Source organism: Selaginella moellendorffii, unplaced genomic scaffold, assembly GCF_000143415.4.
Source record: "Selaginella moellendorffii unplaced genomic scaffold, v1.0 SELMOscaffold_176, whole genome shotgun sequence".
In the NCBI taxonomy this organism is placed as follows: domain Eukaryota; kingdom Viridiplantae; phylum Streptophyta; class Lycopodiopsida; order Selaginellales; family Selaginellaceae; genus Selaginella; species Selaginella moellendorffii.
This window is the reverse complement of record NW_003314436.1, coordinates 84,150-104,727: the sequence shown is the minus strand read 5'-3', so window position 1 is coordinate 104,727 and position 20,578 is coordinate 84,150. Positions and strand designations below refer to the sequence as shown.

General features: G+C 43.9%; 4 protein-coding genes across 6 annotated transcripts in view; 3 read left to right on the top strand and 1 right to left on the bottom strand.

The window, feature by feature from the left end:
• The first annotated feature begins 393 nt into the window (after window positions 1–393).
• Window positions 394–4,336, top strand: LOC9636577 (WD repeat domain-containing protein 83). 2 transcript variants are annotated; one of them, XM_024667517.1, is made up of 15 exons: window positions 410–716; window positions 770–885; window positions 952–1,061; window positions 1,127–1,234; window positions 1,286–1,331; window positions 1,391–1,522; window positions 1,590–1,915; window positions 1,974–3,178; window positions 3,231–3,332; window positions 3,383–3,598; window positions 3,651–3,797; window positions 3,848–3,936; window positions 3,981–4,104; window positions 4,170–4,257; window positions 4,318–4,336. In XM_024667517.1, the coding sequence occupies exons 7-14, from the start codon at window positions 1,806–1,808 to the stop codon at window positions 4,175–4,177; spliced, it is 2,001 nt and encodes a 666-aa protein (XP_024523285.1). In that variant the 5' UTR covers window positions 410–716; window positions 770–885; window positions 952–1,061; window positions 1,127–1,234; window positions 1,286–1,331; window positions 1,391–1,522; window positions 1,590–1,805; the 3' UTR covers window positions 4,178–4,257; window positions 4,318–4,336. The 2 variants fall into 2 exon arrangements, with proteins under 2 accessions (XP_024523286.1, XP_024523285.1); XM_024667518.1 differs by lacking the exons at window positions 1,974–3,178; window positions 3,231–3,332; window positions 3,383–3,598; ... (3 more) ...; window positions 4,170–4,257; window positions 4,318–4,336 and having other exon boundaries at window positions 394–716; window positions 778–885; window positions 1,590–1,763.
• Window positions 4,337–6,223: 1,887 nt separating this feature from the next.
• Window positions 6,224–8,661, top strand: LOC9639273 (protein trichome birefringence-like 23). Of its 2 annotated transcripts, none has more exons than XM_024667532.1 (4): window positions 6,224–6,398; window positions 6,506–6,987; window positions 7,068–7,345; window positions 7,799–8,661. In XM_024667532.1, exons 2-4 carry the CDS (start codon window positions 6,717–6,719, stop codon window positions 8,564–8,566), a joined length of 1,317 nt encoding a protein of 438 aa, XP_024523300.1. In that variant the 5' UTR covers window positions 6,224–6,398; window positions 6,506–6,716; the 3' UTR covers window positions 8,567–8,661. The 2 variants fall into 2 exon arrangements, with proteins under 2 accessions (XP_024523300.1, XP_024523299.1); XM_024667531.1 differs by having other exon boundaries at window positions 6,484–6,987.
• Window positions 8,662–11,583: 2,922 nt separating this feature from the next.
• On the bottom strand, window positions 11,584–16,359 carry LOC9636575 (probable leucine-rich repeat receptor-like protein kinase At5g49770). Its single transcript, XM_024667497.1, has 18 exons — window positions 15,982–16,359; window positions 15,645–15,762; window positions 15,516–15,587; window positions 15,336–15,410; window positions 15,198–15,269; window positions 14,962–15,126; window positions 14,813–14,884; window positions 14,683–14,754; window positions 14,558–14,629; window positions 14,428–14,493; window positions 14,265–14,336; window positions 14,129–14,197; window positions 13,943–14,077; window positions 13,405–13,877; window positions 13,194–13,343; window positions 12,729–13,088; window positions 12,433–12,668; window positions 11,584–12,258 (listed from the first exon to the last, which is right to left on the bottom strand). Exons 1-18 carry the CDS (start codon window positions 16,067–16,069, stop codon window positions 11,788–11,790), a joined length of 2,838 nt encoding a protein of 945 aa, XP_024523265.1. The 5' UTR covers window positions 16,070–16,359; the 3' UTR covers window positions 11,584–11,787.
• A 66-nt stretch (window positions 16,360–16,425) lies between these two features.
• LOC9636574 (probable leucine-rich repeat receptor-like protein kinase At5g49770) overlaps window positions 16,426–20,578 on the top strand; it is an 8,728-nt gene continuing 4,575 nt past the window's right edge. The window contains exons 1-19 of the mRNA XM_024667501.1: window positions 16,426–16,592; window positions 16,683–16,790; window positions 16,879–17,005; window positions 17,055–17,126; window positions 17,182–17,256; window positions 17,311–17,382; window positions 17,438–17,605; window positions 17,660–17,731; window positions 17,787–17,858; window positions 17,912–17,983; window positions 18,035–18,103; window positions 18,152–18,226; window positions 18,277–18,348; window positions 18,400–18,528; window positions 18,577–19,046; window positions 19,099–19,251; window positions 19,302–19,438; window positions 19,485–19,704; window positions 19,767–19,921. Coding sequence (XP_024523269.1) covers window positions 16,703–16,790; window positions 16,879–17,005; window positions 17,055–17,126; window positions 17,182–17,256; window positions 17,311–17,382; window positions 17,438–17,605; window positions 17,660–17,731; window positions 17,787–17,858; window positions 17,912–17,983; window positions 18,035–18,103; window positions 18,152–18,226; window positions 18,277–18,348; window positions 18,400–18,528; window positions 18,577–19,046; window positions 19,099–19,251; window positions 19,302–19,438; window positions 19,485–19,704; window positions 19,767–19,921 — 2,298 coding nt within the window. The 5' untranslated portion in view covers window positions 16,426–16,592; window positions 16,683–16,702. The remainder of the gene's footprint in view (window positions 16,593–16,682; window positions 16,791–16,878; window positions 17,006–17,054; window positions 17,127–17,181; window positions 17,257–17,310; window positions 17,383–17,437; window positions 17,606–17,659; window positions 17,732–17,786; window positions 17,859–17,911; window positions 17,984–18,034; window positions 18,104–18,151; window positions 18,227–18,276; window positions 18,349–18,399; window positions 18,529–18,576; window positions 19,047–19,098; window positions 19,252–19,301; window positions 19,439–19,484; window positions 19,705–19,766; window positions 19,922–20,578) is intronic.

The window sequence follows — 20,578 nt, the reverse complement described above, 5'->3', positions numbered from 1 at the left end:
GCATTCTCATCTAAAATAAATTCTCTCAAACAATAGTTCCATATTTATGGTTGAGATATTTTATATTTTAATTTCTCAATTTATGACTATTGCAAGTGTTTATTCTTCACAAATGAATGGTTTAATAGAAAAACTTATTAAAACATTTGAAAGCATGATTGCAAAGTATATAAATTTAATATCTAAATTATGATAATTATTTGTTATTTCTCTAGTATGCATATATCATAAGGGTGTAAAATTCCATAAATTATTACATAGTCATGATGCTATATTGTTAATAGAGTTAAAATTATTAATAAATTTGAATTTATCCATACACTAAATTTGATGATATTTATTTAAGAATATATATGGAGATTTTAACTTTATGCCCTAAAGGTAGGATTTAGGGTTTACATGTGGCTATGGCGGATCAGCTGCCAAGGCGAGAGGCGGTCGTGCTGCGCGGCCACGAAGGTCCGGTTCTGGCAGTACGATTCAACTCCGACGGTAATTATTGCATCAGCTGCGGTCGCGATCGCGTCCTCTGCCTCTGGAATCCACAGAAGGGATTGCGGATCAAGAGCTACAATGCGCACGCCCGGGAGGTTCGCGATGTGGCCGTCGTCGCCGATAATTCCAAGTTCTGCTCTTGCGGCGCCGATCGTCAGCTCTTCTACTGGGATGTTCCCACCGGACGCGTGATTCGTAAATTCCGTGGCCACGACAGTGAGGTACGGGAAAAGAGGAAACTTTTATTTTTTGGTTGATCTAGCTCATGGAACAGTGGTGTAGGTGAATACCGTGAAGTTTAGTGAGAACTCGACGGTGATTGTCTCTGGAGGATATGATCGATCGGTGCGAGCGTTTGATTGTCGATCTCACAGCATAGAACCGATCCAGGTAAATTGTGTTTCTTTTTTTTTCTTCTCTTTTTCTTCGAGAAGGCAACTAAGGTATCACTCTCAGGTGATTGAGGCATTTTCAGACAGTGTGACTTCCCTGTGTATGACAAGGACGGAAATTATCGCTGGAAGTGTGGATGGATCCATTCGAACTTTTGATATCCGTGCTGGAAGGTACTGCTCGTTACCTTGCAAAAAGGATTCTGGCTCACTTTCTTTGGTTTTGTCTTTGTGATCAGAGTGTATAGAGATGATCTTGGTCATCCAATAAATAGCGTCGCCCTCTCGCACGATGGAAAATGCACCTTGGCTGGATGTTTGGATTCAACACTTCGTCTTATTGACAGGTAGCTTACAAACTCCTTTTTTGTTCTAATCTCTCCTTGCTTTTTTCACAGAGAAACTGGTGATTTGCTTCAAGAGTACAAAGGACACATCAACAAGGTAGGCACTACGCAAATCTCTCCTCGCTCTTTAACATTCCAGTTCGTTTCTCTGCGCAGTCCTACAAAACTGATAGTTGCTTGACAAACACCGACGCTCATGTTGTTGGTAGCTCCGAGGACGGTCGCATTTACTACTGGGATCTCGTGGATTCATCCGTAGTGTCGAGTTTCAAAGCGCACGCTTCAGCAGTAAGCAAAACTGGAAATTCTATCCTTTTTTTCTCGTGTTCTTGACACACAGTCTTTCGCCTTCCAGGTAACGAGCATTGCTTATCACAAAACCGAGCCAATGCTCGTCACGTCCTCCATCGATGGGACTGTTCGTGTGTGGACGCCATAGCGAGCGCTCCAGTCGTGAAAAACTGGATTTTTACAGGACATTTTTTGTCAAATGTAAGCTTTTTGTTTTACTACACGTCCCTTGTTCGAATCCTGGGGTTTCTGGCATGGGGTTTAGGGTTTAGGGCTTTAGATGTTGAGGCGCGCATTGTGGAACGCCTGGCGATGGCGCTCCGGCCGGCCGGCGTTTCCTTGCGATGCGGCAACGCGATCGATCGATTCACATCGGAATCCGCTCACGGGGTAATGGCTGAGCTCCTGCATTGTTCTTGGATCGAGTTTCACCCGGATTTTCTCGCAGGAGCTTCGAAATATTTCAAGTCCGGGGCTTCGGCGTCGCCAATGTGTGGATCGATCGGGAGACGGCCGCTGCTCGAGCTGCGCAGCGGACGCTACGGCCGAGAAGGCACAAGGTCAAGCCTGCCGAGGGCGAGGAGAAGCCAGCAGCACGACCGGCGCCACGGAAGAGCATCGGGCTTTCGAGGGAGTCTCGGCGATTGTTAAGGAAAGGTGAGCGCATGAGAACTTGGAAGGATGGAACTCCTCGACCGCCTGGGCCGGAGGGATCGCTGCGAATGCTGGATTCTGGCAAGCTTCTCGGGAGAGACAGGAAAACCATGGTACAAAAGTATGGCACGCCCAAGAGGATTCCACGAAAGATCAGGCTGGAAAAGCTCGAGGAACGTCGTCAAAGGAAGGAGTTGAAGATGAAGCTAGCTCTAAATCCCGAGCTCAAGGAAGAGCTGCTAAAGAAGAGTCTTCCGACCGACTCGGGTGCTGTCCGAAGGCTTCGTGAAAAGTCAGAGAGTTTCTCAAGGATGAACAAGATGGAGAAGAGAAGGGACGTCGAGGAGAAAGAGGCCGCCGTGTACTTCTCTCAGCCTTTAAAGTGCGATCGAAAGAAGGTGGCGACGGTTTATGGGGATATAGACGTTACTGCTGCAGCGAAGTATAAGGAGTGGAAGGCTCAGAAGAAGGAACAAATTGTTTCGAAAACTTTGCAAATCGAAGCTGGCGATGGCTCTAGACCGGCTGGTGGTGATGGTGCTCTTGCGAGGTTGCGTAAGAAGGCTCTTAAAGTTAAACGCGAGGCAGAGAACCAAAAACTTTTGGCCGCCAGAAACAAGGAAGACCTTGTGGAAGATGATGGCAATGCCCAGGAAATTAGAGAGAAGGCCAAGAAGATGATCGAGGAAGGAAAGGAGCTGTTGAAGCTAGTGGATGAAGAGTACCACGAGTCGAGCATCGTGTTGGAGGAGGAAGAGGTTGAAGGAGCAAAGAGAAAATTGACTCGCGGGCTTATTTTGGAGAACGAGGCGAATAGAAAAAGAAGTGATCGACATACAGCGACAGCCGGCACAAGCGGAAGTAAATCAGAGTCGTCCGAGAACCCAAAGGCCGAGACCGAAACCGAGAAATACTTGCGCAAGAGCAGCCAAATAAGTGACGAAAGCAAGGCCAATATTTTGGACATTGGCAAGCCTGCAGCTTCCGCAGAGATCAAAGGTAGAAAGGCTCTCACTTCGTTCACATTTTACTTCTGAGTAATGTTTTGCAGTCGATCTGATGAGCGACGAGGAAACTTTCAGTGATGAAGAGAAGAAGGAAAAGCTGACGTGGGGCTTGGATTCGACCAGGCCAATGGATGACACCGACGAAGGTATGTTATAAATATTTTATTGTCGAGGTCTTCTTACAAGTTGTTACCAGGTCGTAAACTGTCGAGAGTTTTGGGTACCAACATGTTGCTAGGCTTTCCGAGACTTACGAAGGCAAAGAAAACTCGGCCAGCACGTACTACAACTCGTCCAGACGAGGAAGATATAGTCCTAAGTCCACAGGTGGATGAAACTCATAGTAATATTATCACTCCAACGCTTTATCAACCCGAAGAAAGGGGCCTGTCCCTGGAAAGGCAAATCATAGGTCTGGACGTTTGTCTACATTATCATTCTTTTTTCACGTCTTGTCGTTGCAGAGAAAACTCTGGAGGAGTACCACATGATACTTCAGTCTGAGCGGGCTACTCCCCGGAAAAAGCCATGGATCAGGAGAGTACTGAAGATCGACAAGGACGACATTACTGCTAAACGTTACGAAACCCCTGAGGAAAGGAAGGCGTCAGGTAGCCTCTCTAGTCTTCTCTCTGATTACTTATAAGACGCTGCGTTTCAGGTAAAGTAGAACCGAAAGAGCTCGGTACCAATGCAAGATTTCGAATGATACAACCGTCTCGGGAGCTCATGCGCTACATAGATTCACAAGTATGATCCTGTCTTTTATAATGTGAAACTGACACTTGGAATAGCTGCTGGGCAAGAGGAGACTCGACGAATGGCGGAAAGCTGGCTACAATGTTAAACTTTATTCTCCACTCGACAATGTGCCATTCTACAAAGGCGAAAAGAAATACAGAATCCATCAGAGTGTAGGTTCGTTTAACTCTAGACCTTAAGTTTCTTGTGAAAAGCATGTTGGTCTGACGGATGCGGTGCAGATTTTTAGAAACAAGCAAGTATTCGTGGCTGGAGCTAAAGTTTTATCGTCAATACCACCAGCCGAGCTGCCAGAAATCGCATTTGCAGGTTATCTCTGTCTGCTGCTTTACAGCTCACAGCTTTTTCTTTTCTTCTTTTTTATTCCAGGCAGAACAAATTCTGGGAAATCCAAGTTAATAAATGCATTGACTAGACAATATGGAAGAGCTCGAACTTCGCCAAAGCCTGGGAAAACGGATGTAAGTGTCCATCGCTTTCCTGTTCGATCCTCAAAACTTTGGTCCTTTTCGTTTGTAGTCCATCAATTTTTACGTTCTTGGTGAGAAGTTATGTCTGGTCGACATGCCTGGCTACAGCTTCATGTATGGCAAACAGGACCAAATCCAAGATCTTCGTCAACTGGTAAGCCCTTGGCTTAAGTTGATACGCTCGTGACAGATATTCTTCGTTTCCAGAATATGGATTACATTACTGTTAGGGATCACCTGAAGAGAGTCTGCCTTCTGATAGATGCGGAATGGGGGATAAGACAGAAGGACCAAGAGTTTATTGATTTTCTTGAATCGTAAGAACTTCACATCAGCTTCTTCAGCTTGTGCCTGACCAACTTCTTTCCAGGGTCAATCGGAAATACCAAATAGTACTGACTAAAACTGACAAAGTTTTGCCTCTGGATCTCGGCCGAAGAGTCACACAGATTGAGGAGGCACGCATTTTTTCTTTTCTCTCGGTAATGGCAATGGACTGATGCTTGTTTTCCGGTTATCAAGGACTGCAAGTACCACGTTTCACCAGTGGTACGTATCCATCTTAACGGGGTTTGGATCACTGACTTACTCGCATTGCAGATGATGGTGAGCGCCAAGTCTGGAGCTGGAATAGGAAAATTCCGCATGGCTCTCGCCAGTCTACTCTAGGAGGTTAGCTAAGAACTTATCTCGTTTTGCCACTTCAAACAACACGAATCTTTACATCACTCACTCAGTCCTCGTCTCGCTTATCAGTCTTGAGCTGCGCCGGCCTCCGTGGCCTCTTGAAGTTGAGCAATCTCTTCTTCTGGTCCTTGATGCTCTTGATCTTCCCAGCACCCCTGGTACGTTCCTCAAACGTGACAGCGCTAATCGTCACAGCTCCCTTACGCTTCTTCATTGCTATAGGCGGAGGCCCACAGTCGCTCTTCTTCCGGAAAGTCGGGATGCACTCGAAGGGATTGACGTTGTCGGCGGCCTTGCGGAGCTCCATTCGCTCCCTGGATTTGCCGCTCTCGTCGCCGCTCTTCCACGCAAACTGCTTGATGTCGAGGCGGCTGAGCACCTGCTTAAACTCCTCGTGCTTGCGCTCGTGGACGGTAAGCCGGCCCTCTCGCCTCACAAAGCTTGCGGGCTTTGTGTGGAGGCTGGGCGCTGGAACCAGCCTTCGCGGGCCAGCGGGCTTGGCCTTCTTCTTGCTTCTCTGGGTCCGGTAGCGCTTGGTGGTTCTCACCGCGGCAAAGAAGCGCTGCTGGGAGTAACTCCAGCTCCACGGCGTGGGCGGGGACGAGGGCGATCGTTGCGCAGCCGGTGTCACGTACCTCGGGGAATGTGAAGAGTGGGCGAGAGCTTTGGCGGTGGAGATTGAGCTTGCGAGGCGCCTCAGCGTGCTGCTGCTCCACATTGTTGTGTGGTTAGGGTTTACGGCCTAGCTTGAAGATCTATTCGAATATTCGTAGAATAAATCTTAACATGTTTTGTTTTGCTTAAGCAAACTTACCAAAAACTATGGTTTTATAAACATGTTTAAATTTAAAACTTCCATTATTGGCAAAAATTTATTACTCTAATCTTTGTTAAGTCATAATTAAGAAAACTAAAAAAATATCGTAATTAAAATGAAAATTTAAATTCATGGTCTTAAGATGATTTGTAAAATTGACTCAAATTATATTTAACCAAACACAACTTTCAACGGTCAACACCACTAATCTAGAATTTAACCGTTAAACCAGCACCGACGTATTGTCCTCTTGCTTTGAGAAAATGTTTTGTTCGATTTTCATGTACAATGCTGATTGGATTATGATTCGCCACAGGACAACCTGTTGTTACGCACTTCTGACACAAGCATGGCTATGGTGAAAATTTGACAAAGATTGAATAAATGAAATTAAAAAGCGGCATCGCTTTGGAAGGAAGCAACAGCAGTTATCGGATCATCAAAGGGTTGGATCCATTCGAGGCCCCTCTCCACAGGTAAATTAGCAAAGAATTCATCCTTTTTTCCTTTTTGGTCGCATTCGTTGTTGGTAGGCAAGTGATGAGTGTGCTCATTTGCTAGATTTCCTTTGACGCTCTGGTAGGTCATTGTCTTTGCGATCGCTTCCATTGCGCATTGCCCACCGGTTCTCTTGGGGGCAGGGGTCTGGTGGGTTCTTGCCACTCGCAAAATCGACGAAATCGGGCAATGTGGGCTCCTAGATTCTGGCATTGGGTTCCTGGAACTGGTTCCAGACTCCAAAACACAGATTTGAGCTGCCCGGATCTGTGAATGACTGTCGAGTTTCGAGAGAGATGACCGTACAGAGGCTGGATCCCGGCTCGCCCGATTCGAGTGGATATGGCCACGATGGGATCTCTGCGCAAGTAAGCAATGCCAAGCTCCTCCATCACAAGAGGCTGGTTTTAGTCTGGGCTTTGATGGTTCTTCTTCCTCTGGCGCTCGTGAGGCTGTCACTCTTCCATGTCTACCCGGAGCGCATGGGAGGGGATCGAAATCTCTCGGCGGAGCTCCAGCAAATGATCCAGTCCGTGAATCTCAGCGCGCTTCCTTCGCATCGATCAGGTAACTCGACTATACTTTACTTCTAAGTTAGAGCGTTTTTCCATCTTTTCTAGCGTGGTATCTAAGTTCTTTGATTTTAGGAGGCTGTGATCTCCTCCAGGGCGAATGGATCCCTGACGAGGTCGGGCCAACGTACTCGAACGAGACATGTAATCACATCCAAGGACACCAGAATTGTTTGAAGAATGGTCGGCCAGACAATGGGTATATGTTTTGGAGATGGAAGCCAGACGACTGTGAGTTGCCTCGATTCAACACTACGCTCTTCATCGAGCTCATGAGAGGGAAGCTCATGGCATTTGTCGGTGATTCCATCGCTCGAAACCATATGCAAGCACTGCTTTGCACGCTCTCTCAGGCAAGTCTTCCAAGCTAGTTCTTGTCCTAGAAGGCTCCATTCGTTGGTTATTGTAGCTTTAGTTTTCAGCATGTCCTGTGAAGTTGTTCTTGGTTCTTTCGGTTATTTCCTCTTTCATGATTTAAAGTGATCCAAAAACTTAGCCATTTTCGTTGTTTGGCATAAGTCCTCATTGTGTGTTCCTTTGTTGTTGAGTACTATGCTTCTTGGTTTGATGGAGAACTTGGGCATCTTCATCCCCAGTTTGCCTAGTCCCGTTTTCACTATATCATCTTTTCTTTGTATTGGAGTGGTCTACAAACTACCTGGACATGGTTTATATTTTCTTCGTTAGCATTCTTTATGTTTTTATCTTTGTTTGCAACTTGTTCATGTTTTCCTGGAAACGCCAAGTTTTCATCTTAAGTTTCATGCCGGATCGAAGTTTGCTAACTTTCCTTTTCCACCTCTCAGATCGAGAAGCCGATCAAGACATACACCGACGAGGGAGACAGGCACGTAAGATGGTGGTTCCCATCAAACAATTTCACCGTGTCCACATTCTGGTCGCCATACCTCGCCTTCCAGACCGACGACGAATCCCACGGCATCGAAAAGGGCCACAGCAAGCTCTTCCTGGACAAGCTCGATCCCGTCTGGCTCGCAAACATCACCCAATTCGACGTCCTCATCCTCTCCTCGGGGCAGTGGTTCTTCAAGAACAACCTCTTCTTCCAAAACAACACGCTCATCGGCTGCCACCACTGCCCCGGATTCAACATCACAAATCTGGGCTTCTACTTCGCGTATCGCGAGATCCTCAAACACGTCCTGGTCGAGCTCCCAAAACTCCAGGGATTCAAAGGCCTGGCCATCCTCCGGAGCTTCTCCCCGGACCACTTCGAGGATGGACGGTGGGATAACGGCGGGAGCTGCAAGAGGACTGTGCCGTTCCATCCCAACCGCACGATCCCAACGGACAGTTTGACGTTCGAGATGCACAGGATCCAACGGGAGGTGTTTGACGGTCTGGAGCGGGCCGACCGGGTGGCCATGGTGGACGTGACACAGATATCGTACCTTCGACCGGATGGCCACCCCGGGCCGTACAGGAACTTCCAGCCTTTCTCCAAGGAGTTTGTGGGCCACGTCCAGAACGACTGCCTGCATTGGTGTATCCCTGGGCCGGTGGATACTTGGAACGATATGGTGCTAGAAACCATGCGACAACAGTTAATTTGAAGTGAGGAAAAAGAAAGACCTGTGTTGTTGAGATGGTAGTAGCGAATATGCCTAGAATATTTAAGAATTTTAAGTATATTCAAATTTTTCTCTAATTCAAGAATCTTGTTTGTTGCTAATACAAACTAAAGTTAAATCTCTAGTGTGCAAATTGGATAAGGATATGTTGGTAGAGATCAAACATCCTTTCTCAATGCAATTGCATTTTAAATGCCTCTACAACCCATTTAAAGTATTTGTTCATTTGAGGAACTTCATGTTGTCCAAGGTGTTCTTTCACATCTTTTGATACAACTTCCTATTCTTGCTTTGCTCACTCAAAAGCTCATAAATTCATGATTGGCTGTGGAGAGTCTCTCCTTACCTTGAACTTTATCCTCTAAATTTTTCAACATACATGATAACAAGGAAGTAGTGGCAGCAAACTAGGTGGTAAGAAAACCTTGAGTAGTTGATTGTGCTATTCCATACAAGCTCTAATAATATAATAAATTCCACTATTAGGAAGTAGAGGAAAGTCATTCACAAGCCCCTTGATGAAGAAAAGCTGGCTAGAAGCTATGAAAGTGAAGATCATGTCAGCCTCTCCAACACCAGCTCAAAGTGTTAAACATTAGCTTTGACCACGTAGTCAACATGGGTCCAAGGTCAAAGTAAGGTATGGTGGAGAGGAGAGCCTCTTTCAAACATTAAAGGGTCACACAAAAAAAGTATTTAAACTCTTAAGTTTAGAAGTTATATAACTCAATATTACTTAAACCCAAAGATATTTATCTTAAATATCTTAATACCCTTAACTAATTGGAAAAAGAGAATATTCACTTCCCTTTTATATTTCAATTTTAATGAATGATCTTTTAAATTATTCTTTTTAGTTATTTACAAAGATGCATAGCATATTTACTACAATACGTAGACATGTCAAAACATTTAAGTTTATAGGTAATGGTGCTTTAGGTAAGGCTTCCTTGGTGGATTAATTTAATGTTTTAATTTTTTTTAGTTGAATGAGTATTTGGCTTAACTAGTCAATATAAAAAGGTTTTTGGTTGTTGGGTTTTTTTATGGTGGAATTGGTTTATGTTGCAAATAAAACCTTTGGTATTTATGTAATATGTGTGGTCATGAGATAAGATTTCAATATATTACTCACAATGAATCCATGAAACCTTAAGGGATATATATGGATAAAATAACTTATCTCATTAAGTAGTTGTCTATTTTTTAATTAACTTAATAGAAGAGGGATAAAGTGCATTATAGCCTACCATAGATAAGTGTGAGATTGCTTTTCATTTACATTTTACTTTGCACTATGACATAGAAAATGCTTATATAGAACTTTGACACTTCCAATTGGGGAAAATGATGCTTAGAGACTATAATGAAAAGTTTACTTGTTTAATTAGCCATGTTTCAATAAAAGATCCAAATCAAAATAAATCTTATTTTATTGATGAGGCAACATATGGCATTCCTAGCTTATAAAGAGTTTAGATAGTCTATGATATTTCATACTAAATAATATATTCACATTTTATAAACTTCTAAATACTTTAAAAAAATATGAATAAATATTTTTAATTCTTAGTTAAATCTGTCAAAAGTTCATGAGAGTTCATACGAGATTGGATATGAGTGCCCTATTTCTAGGGTACTTTGCATGTCAAATCTCTATTAAATTGAACGTTCACCCTACCATCCAATTTAAAACTTGATATAAAAGCTTATTTTGGAAATTCTAAAAATTTTAAAGCCAAATTTTCCACTTTTTCTTGGGGAAATATCCCACAGTTCTTTGCATGGTCAAATATTTTTATTAAGTTAAACTCTCACCCTACTATCCAATTTAAAACTTGATATAAAAGCTCATTTTGGAATTTCTAAAAATTTTAGAGCCAAATCTTCCACTTCTTGGGAAAATATCCTGTGGTTGATACGATGGATTCTCAATACATATAATTTCAAATTTAAGAGTAAAAATATACTTTACTCAAGAGTATAATAAACCTATGCCATTTGTTATATAAGATACTCTATCTTTTTCTTTTTAAATCAAGTGGAAAAAAGGTAATTATTTGATGAGAGAGCATTTAGTGGTTATTTTATCCCTATTTATCCCCCAAGGTTCAAGGATCTACCGTGACAATATATTTAAATTTTATCCCATAGTCACATACACTACAATAGTGTTATTTCTGACAATTATTATATAGTATTATTTATTTCTTTAATTATGTTTATAAATCTTCTTCACACTCATAGGTGAACAAAGACACTAGCAAGGACTTTAACACTTGTTAGAATAACTGCACAATTTATCTCCTTGTTTGGCTAATTATAAAAGAATTACAGTTACAAATCCCATAAAATTTATGGTTCAATCATATTCAATTACCTTCATCATCACTTCCTACCTAAAATTACCAAACTTAATCAAATGCTGAATTCAAATTTTATTGAAAAATATCAATTATCACACATTAGTTTGCTGCCTCTAAATAAGTCTAATTCTAGCAATAGTCATCAAGGATCCTTCTTTTGTAGGAATATGACTTCTTAATGGTGATTGAGAAAGGGAAGATCTTTGATATGATCAATTCTTGATATTATCAGTAAGAATAATCATCAAATTTTTAATTTTTTATAATTTTTTTCAATATAAAAGCTTTATACACCTCTTTGTGATGAATCTAAAGATATAAAGTTCAATTTTTGGGAGAAGGTATAACTGAACACCAAGAACCATACTTACAAGCATGAGAAATTTTGAGTTTTTTTCATATTATTATTACTAATACATTAACCTCTCAATCTTTATATAGTATTTGTGAATTACTAGGTAAATTTTAAAGAATCTTAACAAGAGAATAACTAGTGAAAGTGAAAAGTTATATTTTATTTAATACTCCTCCTTTAGTCTTAGGAGCAAGATCTTGTTCATTAGGAGGTGAATGCTACATTCGTTACGTGATTTATGATATTTCATATGAACTCATATGTATTTTATAAATTTGTAAAGATCAAGTTCTCAATGTATTTCAACCTATACAAAATTCGTATGTTACAGCAGCAGCAACAGCGAGCCCTGAAGCCGCACAACAGCCAAAGCTTAGCCATTGCCCTGTTTTTGGGTTCTTCGCGAAAGTGTCATCCAATCCGTCCATTGAGCTAAGCTCTTGATCTCGACCGTCCAATTTGAAAATGTGACTGGAGAAGAATCACTTGGGCTCTACTTTGCTTGAGATGTGATAGCCGCCACTATATTCGAACGCTCCAGCAGATGATAGAGCCACAGAATCGTCGTCGTAGAGGCTGATAGCGTGAAATTCCCCTCCACCGATGCTGCTACCTCTGAATCCGCCAGATGATCCCAGCAGCGATTCCAGCTCCTTGACAATGTCGTTCATGCTGGGCCTTTGCGCCGCTGCTTCCTCCACACACGCCATCGCCAAGCTCAAGTATCTCTTCAAATCTCTCGCCGAGTAGCCCTCGAGCGAGGAATCCAGCAAAGGGATTACCTCCTCGAGGCCTCCTCGCGCCAAAGCGGTCCGGACCTCTCGAACCACGTATTTTCCATTCTCGATCGGAGGCCGTGCTGTTAGAAGCTCCAGAAGAACCACTCCAAAGCTATAGACGTCGCTCTTGTCTGTAAGTTGGTTCGTCATGTAGTACTCGGGATCCAAGTATCCCTGCGAAAGAAAAGCGATGGTGGTCAGCTAGATCTCTGGAGAAAACTTCAAGGGAGGATGGATCCATCGAAGGACAAGAAGAAAAAAGAGATTTTGAGGATGGACAGGAAGGAAAACGAGATTTTTGGTCGAGGAAGGACACGAAACTTTGAGGAAAAGGTGAGAGTTCTTTACCAGCGTTCCTTTGACTTGAGTGGAGACGTGAGTTTTCCCTTCGTCGGCCATGGAAACTTTAGACAATCCCAGATCCGCGACCTTGGCGACGAACATCTCGTCCAGAAGAATGTTGCTCGACTTGATGTCTCTGTGGATAATGGGAGGATTTGCGAGCTCGTGAAGATATGAGAGTCCGCGAGCCGAGCCAATGGCAATCTCGAGTCTCTTGTTCCAGCTGAAAACTTTGGATTGATCTGGAATAACCCAAAATGCCAACTTAGATTAAAAAAAAAAAAAACTCGCCAAGAACTTACCCATGAGATGATCATGAATGCTTCCACCCGCCATGTACTCGTAGACGAGCATTTGCTCGCCATGCTCGAAACAAAACCCGACTAGCTCGACCAAGTTCTTGTGGTGGAGGCGAGAAAGCAGCTCAATCTCGGTCTTAAACTCGTGAGCTCCTTGCATCGATCCGGCCTGAGCTCGCTTGATCGCCACAACCTCACCGGTGAGAAGAAATCCTTTGTAGACTTTGCCGTATCCTCCGACTCCAATCTCGTGGCTGCTGCTAAAGTTGCTCGTAGCTTTCTTGAGATCCGCGAAAGAGAAGGACCTCACTCCCTTGATCACTGGCGCCTCCCCGTTGTCTTTTCCACCACCTCCCCAGGAAGCTGGAAGATCACCACACGAAAGTTAGTATAAATCTATCGAGTTCGTCCGAGAACTATTGAGTTCTTCTCGAGTCCTTGCGAAAACTATCGGACTTTGTAACGTACCAAAAGGATTTGTAGCTTGTTTGGCTTTGTCTGCTCGGAACTTTTGCCTGATCGCATAGCCAGCGACTAGAAGCACGACCAAAACCGCACCAATAGAGATACCAGCGATGGCTCCAGCCGAGAGTCCTCCATTACCATTTCTTATAGTTACTGAAACAAAGCAAAAGCTTAGAACTCCGTTAGAAAAAAAGGAAGATCGCGGAGCACTTACCGTCGCCAAGATCGATTGGAAAGACGTGGTATGGATCAAACCCGATCAGGTCGATAGTGTGAAGAACGTAGCGCCGGAGAATATCAGTCTTCACTTGGTCCGACAACTCGCGAACGCCGACGGGAGGAAAGAATGCCACGGTCGCGTTGAATCGAAAGTTGTCCGTGAAGACGAAGTTATCGACCCACACTTGGTCGATGAAAATTCCGGTTCCTCGAGCGATCTCGGACCGAAGAGCCTCGTTACGGTCGCTTGTCATGGCCGAGAAAGTTGGCGCGTTGAATTGGAACCGCAAAATGTATGGAATGCCGCAGGTGCACGAAGCCTCGTTGAAGATCTCCTCTCTCGGACAAATCCTGTTTGTGGAGCTGCAGTTTTGCCGTGGTCTCCAGGCCTCGTTACCCAAGGCATTTGAAGAACAGTTGATGTAGCTCGGAAGGTTTGGCGTGTTGCAAGCCGGATTTCCACCGAGTCTGCGAAAAATTAAGATAATTGGCTTTATCCTAGAACTTTTGGAAATGAGGATGTGCGAGCTTACGTTACTGAGTAAGAAGATGAAGGTGGAGCTCGAGATACTTCAGGAATTCTGTTGTTGGCGAGATCGATGCTTGTTAAAGATGGTGATGTGTTTCCCAGATCCAGAGTCGAGTTTAGATTGTTGGAGGCGAGTGATCTGCAAAGGAAACTTAGGCTTTGGACTGGAGGTTCTTTTGTTTGAACTTACAAGGTTTCGAGGGTGGAAATCAATAACAAGGCGCTGGGATCTCCAGAGAGGTTTGATCCATCGAGCTCCCTGATGGAAAAAGGAAAAAAACGCGAAAATGTTAGCAACCAGAGAGGTTTTTCGTCTTTGTTCTTACAGGGATTGCAAGTTCCGGAGTGTTGAAAACGAAGGCAAGGCTTGAGGAGGGAATCTGTTAAGTCCCATGCTCCTGTAATATCCATAGTACAGGAAACGAAGAAGAAAAAAGAAAAAAAGAAGTAAGAAAATAGCTGTTTTTACGAATTTGAAGCTTTACTCACACAAAGAGAAGTTGGCTCAGAGAAGAAATGTCCGGAAAGCTTGTAAAGCTGTTGTTTCGTATGTGTCTGCAGGAGAGAACTTCCATGAGGAAAGGAAGAAGAAAAAGAAGGAAAAAAGGTGAAGACTCACATTTCATGTAAAGTTCCGCTGAGTCTGGTAATGTTTGGAAATGGGCCACTAAAATTGTTGTTGTCAAGCCTCCTGCAATGTTTCACGTCGTTAACCACGTAAGAACTCGCAATAGAACAACTTACAAGATTTCAAGAGAAGGCAAATTTGCCAGTGCTGCTGGAATTTCTCCACTCATTGAGTTACTATCCACCAAGCTGAATTGTTCCAAAGCTTTTAGCAGTGGGAGATCAAAAGCAAAACTTAAAAGCTTACAAGTGGATGAGGTTTGGCAAAACAGAGATTTCTTCTGGGACTCTTCCTACGAACGAATTGTTGTTTAAATGGCTATGTATCACAAGGAAAAAGAAAAAGAAACGAGAAAAATGAATGTTAGTCTTGATCTAGCTTTACGAGAAACTTACAAGTGAATAGCGGATGTTAGATTGTTTAGGCCGACTCCTGCTATACCGCTCGAAACCGGAAGTTCACCAGAGAGATTGTTCTCTGAGAGATCAAACCAAGTGCAATTCGTGAGTAGACCAAGCTCTGGTGGAATGCTTCCATCTAGCCTGTTTGAATTCAATCCTCTGTGACATAAAAGAGAAACCAAGGGTTTTTTAGATCCAGTTCTTCGCAAACTTTTACAGAAGCAACTCACAGGAATCGAAGTCTTCTCAATCGACCAAGCTCGGCTGGTATTCTTCCAGAGAAAGAACACGATTGCAAACTCCTGCCTCATAGAAAATTTGGTACGTTAGTTTTCCTCGTGATAAAGCTTTTTCGAGAGTGAACTTACAAGAACTCTAAGTTGCTCAATCTGCCAAGTTCACTCGGGATTAAACCGGTGATTAGAGGATTGAATGCAAGAATGCTGGAAACGAACAAACAAAAAAATAAAAAAAACAAAAAGAGCGACAGAGAGAAGTCTCATGTGAGCACGATCATCATCAATGTTTTAAAAAAAAAAAGAACTTACAGTGTTCTAAGGTTGACGAGATCCCCTATTGCGGGGAGTAGCCGTCCACCGAGCCGGAAATCCCCCAAATCCCTGGACGGAAGAAAAGTGTGTAAGAACTTTGTGATCTAGAGAGATTAGAGAACTCACAAGCTTGTAACGTTCTGGCCATCGCACCCTATGCCTTGCCATCCTCCGCAAGGATCATCGCCGTTCCAGTTAAGGTTAGAGGATGTCCATCCAACTCTCACAGCACGTAGAGCAGCGGCTATATAATTTTTGTAAGATCACCCCCAAAAAGAGAAAGAGGGAGAGAGAACAAGAACAAGAAGAAAAACCGAGAAAAAGAAATAGACCAAGGGATGTTGGAGCAAGTACTAGAGTGAAGAGTAGATTTACAAAGAAAAAAATGGCCAGATGGAAGAGTAGCGACAGTGAAGGAGAGAGAGAGAGAAATCTAGCTCTATGAGCAAGGATAAGAACTTACTATCAGCTGGGTTTGTGACTGCCAGGGCCACCGAGGCCAAGAACATCCACAGGAGAATTATCTGAATCGCCCATCTCGCCAATCCCATGTCCCTGATCAATCTTCCCGGCTACCTGGCGAAAATTCCCTCTTGGGCACCTCGAAGCGATGGAATCCACCCGGCCCTCAAGCTCCGCTCGCGCATTTAGTGTTCTAGCACGGACTTTCGCAAAGACCCAGTCACAGAACCCGGATTTGAATGAACGAAGATGACTGCGCAGCCGAGTCAAATCGCGGCTTTGCGAAGGACGATCCAATCTTTTGACCACTGCGCGCTAACAAAACTCTCGCGCTTTGACTCTTTCTCCCCTTCTAATCAAGTACATTCTATGCCGTCGATCCGTGCAGTCAAATCCAGGCCGTCCGTTCCCAAGAGTGAGAATTTTGTATTGAGCTAGGGCGGGATGGAAAGAGATAGCGCAATGCCGGCAGCTACGAGCGGCAGGGGCCCTGCTGGTGCTACGCGCTTGTCGCTTCCATCCACAGTGGCGCCGCTTCGATCTGGCACTATTGCGCGACTGGCTCGGTCGTCCAGGGATTTAATCGATCAACTTGGCGTCGTGAGTGACAGGGTAAGCATGTCCTCACGTAGGTTGACTTGGTAGAGGATAGTACCAGTAAGGAAAGCGTTGAATTGTTTTGTGAGAAATGTCTTGTTCCAGGGAGTGATTGAGAGCTGGGAATGGAGTGGAGGAGGAGGCTGGGACTAGCATTGTGGATTTTTGGGCGATTTCTTCTCCACGTACTGGGAGCTACTAATACTCGAGATGGTCAGCTTCAGTGGATTTTTTTTCTTCTTCTTTCTTCCTTTGGAGACTAATCTTCGTTTTTTTTTTCTTCTGTTCTTCCTTCTTCCAGTTGCTGCTTTGCAGCTCCTTTTCAAGAACTGGCAATCAACCCATCTCAACTGGACGGATTATGATCCCTGTGGCTCTTCCTGGCGGGGAGTTGTGTGTAACAACAGCACAAACTCGGTTATACGATTGTAAGCACTTTCCTCTCAGATCGGCTCATACTTACTGGGTTTCTGGCAGGATTTCCAACCGAGGAGACATAACTGGCACACTATCATCCGCTATTGGAGATCTCACCGATTTAGTGGCCCTGTAAGAAACAGTCTCTCGTTGTTCGTGATCTTATTAATCTGTCTAAGGACTGTAGGGACCTTTCCTTCAACCCACAATTGACAGGAGAGATTCCAAAAGAGCTCGGCCGGCTGACAAACTTGCAATACTTGTGAGTACCCGTCTTTTTCCATCTCCCGTTTTAAAACCAACCTATTCCTGGCAGGAGTTTGCAAGGATGCAACTTTTATGGATCAGTGCCAAAAGAGCTTGGGCTTCTCAAAAACATGAAGTTCTTGTAAGCTTCAGCAAGAGAATTGCTGCTTTCGGTGCTGACAAAGGTTGTCTATCAGTGCGTTAAACATGAACAAATTGACAGGAAGTATTCCTCCGGAGCTTGGTGGCTTCCCGAATGTTACTTGGTTTGACATCGCACAAAATGGTCTTACTGGTCCGCTGCCAGTTTCTACGTCAGTTCCTCAAAATATTGGCCTCGACAACCTCACCAGCGTTGTTCACATGTAAGTAGCTTTGATTTGATGGTCCTTTCCTCATATCGTTTTGTTGCGACATAGCCATCTTTTCAACAACTCAATATCAGGAAGTCTACCCAAGGAACTTGCGACGCTAAAGTTTCTTAGACACTTGTTAGTGCTTTCCTTCTTGTTCCAATTTCTTCCAGAATTTATTTTTTGGATGTAGGATGGTTGAAAACAACGCTCTCACTGGAGAAATTCCAGTGGAGTACGGAAACTTTGCGGCTTTGGAGATTTTGTAAGTTTTGCTATTTGGTGGTGCTTAAAGCTGACAATAATTTTTATTATCAGGAGGGTTGACAATAATCGTGTTCAAGGTACCATTCCCGCTACTATCAATCAGATACCAAAGCTTTTGGAACTGTAAGTTAATGTGTTGAATTTGATGCTCATTGATACGAATGACTGTTACAGGCACCTTGCCAACAACAGTCTAGTGGGTACTCTGCCAGATTTTTCTGCTCTGAAGGGCATACTGCTTTTGTAAGCAAAACCTTCTCCTTTTTGTACTCATGCAGTTGGAATTTTCAGAAATGTGGGTGAAAACGTTTATGGCCCTCAACCGTTTCCGCCGGGCATTTCAAATCTCACAAACTTGCAAACATTGTGAGTGCCAACTTCCTTCATTTTATAATAACTGGTTGTTGTTCGTAAAGGAAAATTGACAAGGGGTTTCTGAATGGGACGATTCCAGATGGCCTCTTTGCGCTTCCGGCACTAGAATCTGTGTAAGGAAATCTATTTTATTATCAAGTCTAAGATTTTTTCTTTTATGTCAGCTCTCTTTCTAATAATCAGCTATCAGGAACAGTCACTTTTCCGAGTACTGTAAAGCGACTAAAGTCTGTAAACTTGAACGGCAACATGATCACTCAAGCTATAGGCATTGTTGACAGCTTCAATCTCTCGTATGTGTTTAAATCTTTCTTTTTTCATCCTAAGCATGTTTCATGCAGCCTGGTGGGAAATCCAGTTTGTAGCGACAATAGCTTTCATCTGTCCCAAGCTGTCTGCGCGCCAATAATCTCACCAACTTGGAACTCTACCAATCAAACCTGTTCAATCACTTGTACCGACGGCAAGCTCCGGAATCTGGAACTGTGTTCGTGTGCTTTCCCTGTCACTATCATCTTCCAGTTCAATGCTCCATCCTTCTCGGACATCAGCCAGGACAGAATGAATACTGTCAAAGCAAACGTCTCTTATCAAACTCTCGTAGCTCCGGAACGGGTGACGGTAGGAGGTGCTGCATGGATGTCAAGCTATCGACTTCAAGTTATAGTTTATGTGTTTCCTGAGAAAGGAAAGGACAAGATGGAGTACAGGGAGTCTGAGAAGATACTTACGCGAATTGCTCTCCATACAAATGCTAGTTTTCCAGCGGAATTCGGGCCTTATTCTGTCATCTCGGCTTTTGCACTTGGAGGTAATTTTCAAGTCTCGAGTGTTTTCTGTCCTGATGTCTTGTTCATTATCAGGTAATATTGCTGCAAAAAAATCAAGTCTTAGCAAAGGTGCAGTTGCTGGGATCTCAGTTGGAGCAGTTGCGGTAGTCCTGGCTGTAGTTGCGGCTGTCACTTATGCTATGTTCCAGAAGAAAAGAGCAGACAAAGCACTATCCAAACCATTCAGTAAGTTTTTGCCGCTCTTAGGGGATCCGAGTAACAAATATGACTTACAGCTTCTTGGGGATCAATGGGAAAAAGCGGAAGCGCACCAAAGCTCAAAGGTGCTCGATATTTCTCACTCCACGAACTTAATAAGGCGACGAATAATTTCAGCAGTGCAAATGAGATTGGCTCTGGAGGCTATGGAAAGGTGACTGTTTTTGAAACTTCTACTTATTTTAACCTGCTTCTTCCAGGTGTACAAAGGTGTTTTAGTAACAGGAGAAGAAGTCGCAATCAAGAAAGCTGAGGAAGGATCCATGCAAGGCAGCGGCGAGTTTAAGACTGAGATCGAACTTCTATCGCGGGTGCACCACAGAAACCTCGTTGGCCTCATTGGATTCTCCTACGAGCAAGGATCACAGATGCTCGTTTATGAATACATGGCGAGCGGCAGCTTGAGAGATCATCTTGGTAGTAAACATAACTGTTTTTTACTTTTTCGAATGTGTTTTGATGGTTCCTTATCTTGTTTGCAGCAAATTCAAGGCACCTCAGCTGGAACAAACGCGTCGAGATTGCTCTTGATTCAGCCAAAGGTCTGGCTTACCTCCACGAACTTGCCAGTCCTTCTATCATCCACAGAGACATCAAGTCAGGCAACATCTTACTCGACGAGAATCTGAAAGCCAAGGTTGCTGACTTCGGGCTGGGAAAGGAGGACAGGGCTCACGCCTCTATAACACAAGTCAAAGGAACACTGGTAAGCAAAAACTTTCTTCTTTTTTCTTGTCTTTGTTTTGTTTTGATTGCTCTCTTCCACACAGGGATACATCGATCCAGAGTATTACATGACGCAGCAGCTCACCGAGAAGAGCGACGTCTACAGCTTCGGTGTGGTGCTCTTGGAGCTTCTAACAGCGCGGCAGCCGATCTCTCGCGGGAAATACATCGTGAGAGAGGTGAAAACAGCTCTGGACAGGGGTGGCTTGACGGCTCTCGGAGCTTTACTGGATCCCAACCTGGAGAACGTTCCACAGAGCGATCTCATCAAGTTTGTGGACTTGGCACTCCAGTGCGTCGAAGAGGCGGGGGCCAACAGGCCAAGCATGGGCCAAGTCGTGAAGCAGCTCGAGCTCTTGCTCCTCATTGACGGCAACGACGCTAGCGGCAATGGGTTTGAGTTTAGCGGAACCAGAGATGGAAGTTTGTATGACGATACAGACGTTCTCTCGCGTGGCAACGATCCAGAGTTTGCTTATAGCGGGATCTTCCAGTCCAATGTGCTTCCCAAGTAGCGCATAAATGTAAAATTCTTTGCTATATAAATAATAGTAATGAATGAAAAAGT

Bases quoted from the DNA above. Each gene is read 5' to 3' on its own strand.
- LOC9636577 (XM_024667517.1), top strand. From the start codon at position 1,806: ATGTTGAGGCGCGCATTGTGGAACGCCTGGCGATGGCGCTCCGGCCGG. The intron at 3,798-3,847 runs GTAGCCTCTCTA...GCTGCGTTTCAG, and splicing joins TGAGGAAAGGAAGGCGTCAG to GTAAAGTAGAACCGAAAGAG. The intron at 3,937-3,980 runs GTATGATCCTGT...CACTTGGAATAG, and splicing joins TGCGCTACATAGATTCACAA to CTGCTGGGCAAGAGGAGACT.
- LOC9639273 (XM_024667532.1), top strand. From the start codon at position 6,717: ATGACCGTACAGAGGCTGGATCCCGGCTCGCCCGATTCGAGTGGATAT. The intron at 6,988-7,067 runs GTAACTCGACTA...CTTTGATTTTAG, and splicing joins GCTTCCTTCGCATCGATCAG to GAGGCTGTGATCTCCTCCAG. The intron at 7,346-7,798 runs GCAAGTCTTCCA...TCCACCTCTCAG, and splicing joins TGCTTTGCACGCTCTCTCAG to ATCGAGAAGCCGATCAAGAC.
- LOC9636575 (XM_024667497.1), bottom strand. From the start codon at position 16,069: ATGGGATTGGCGAGATGGGCGATTCAGATAATTCTCCTGTGGATGTTC. The intron at 15,763-15,981 runs GTAAGTTCTTAT...AAAATTATATAG, and splicing joins AGTCACAAACCCAGCTGATA to CCGCTGCTCTACGTGCTGTG. The intron at 12,669-12,728 runs GTAAGTTCTTGG...GGGTTATTCCAG, and splicing joins CATTCATGATCATCTCATGG to ATCAATCCAAAGTTTTCAGC.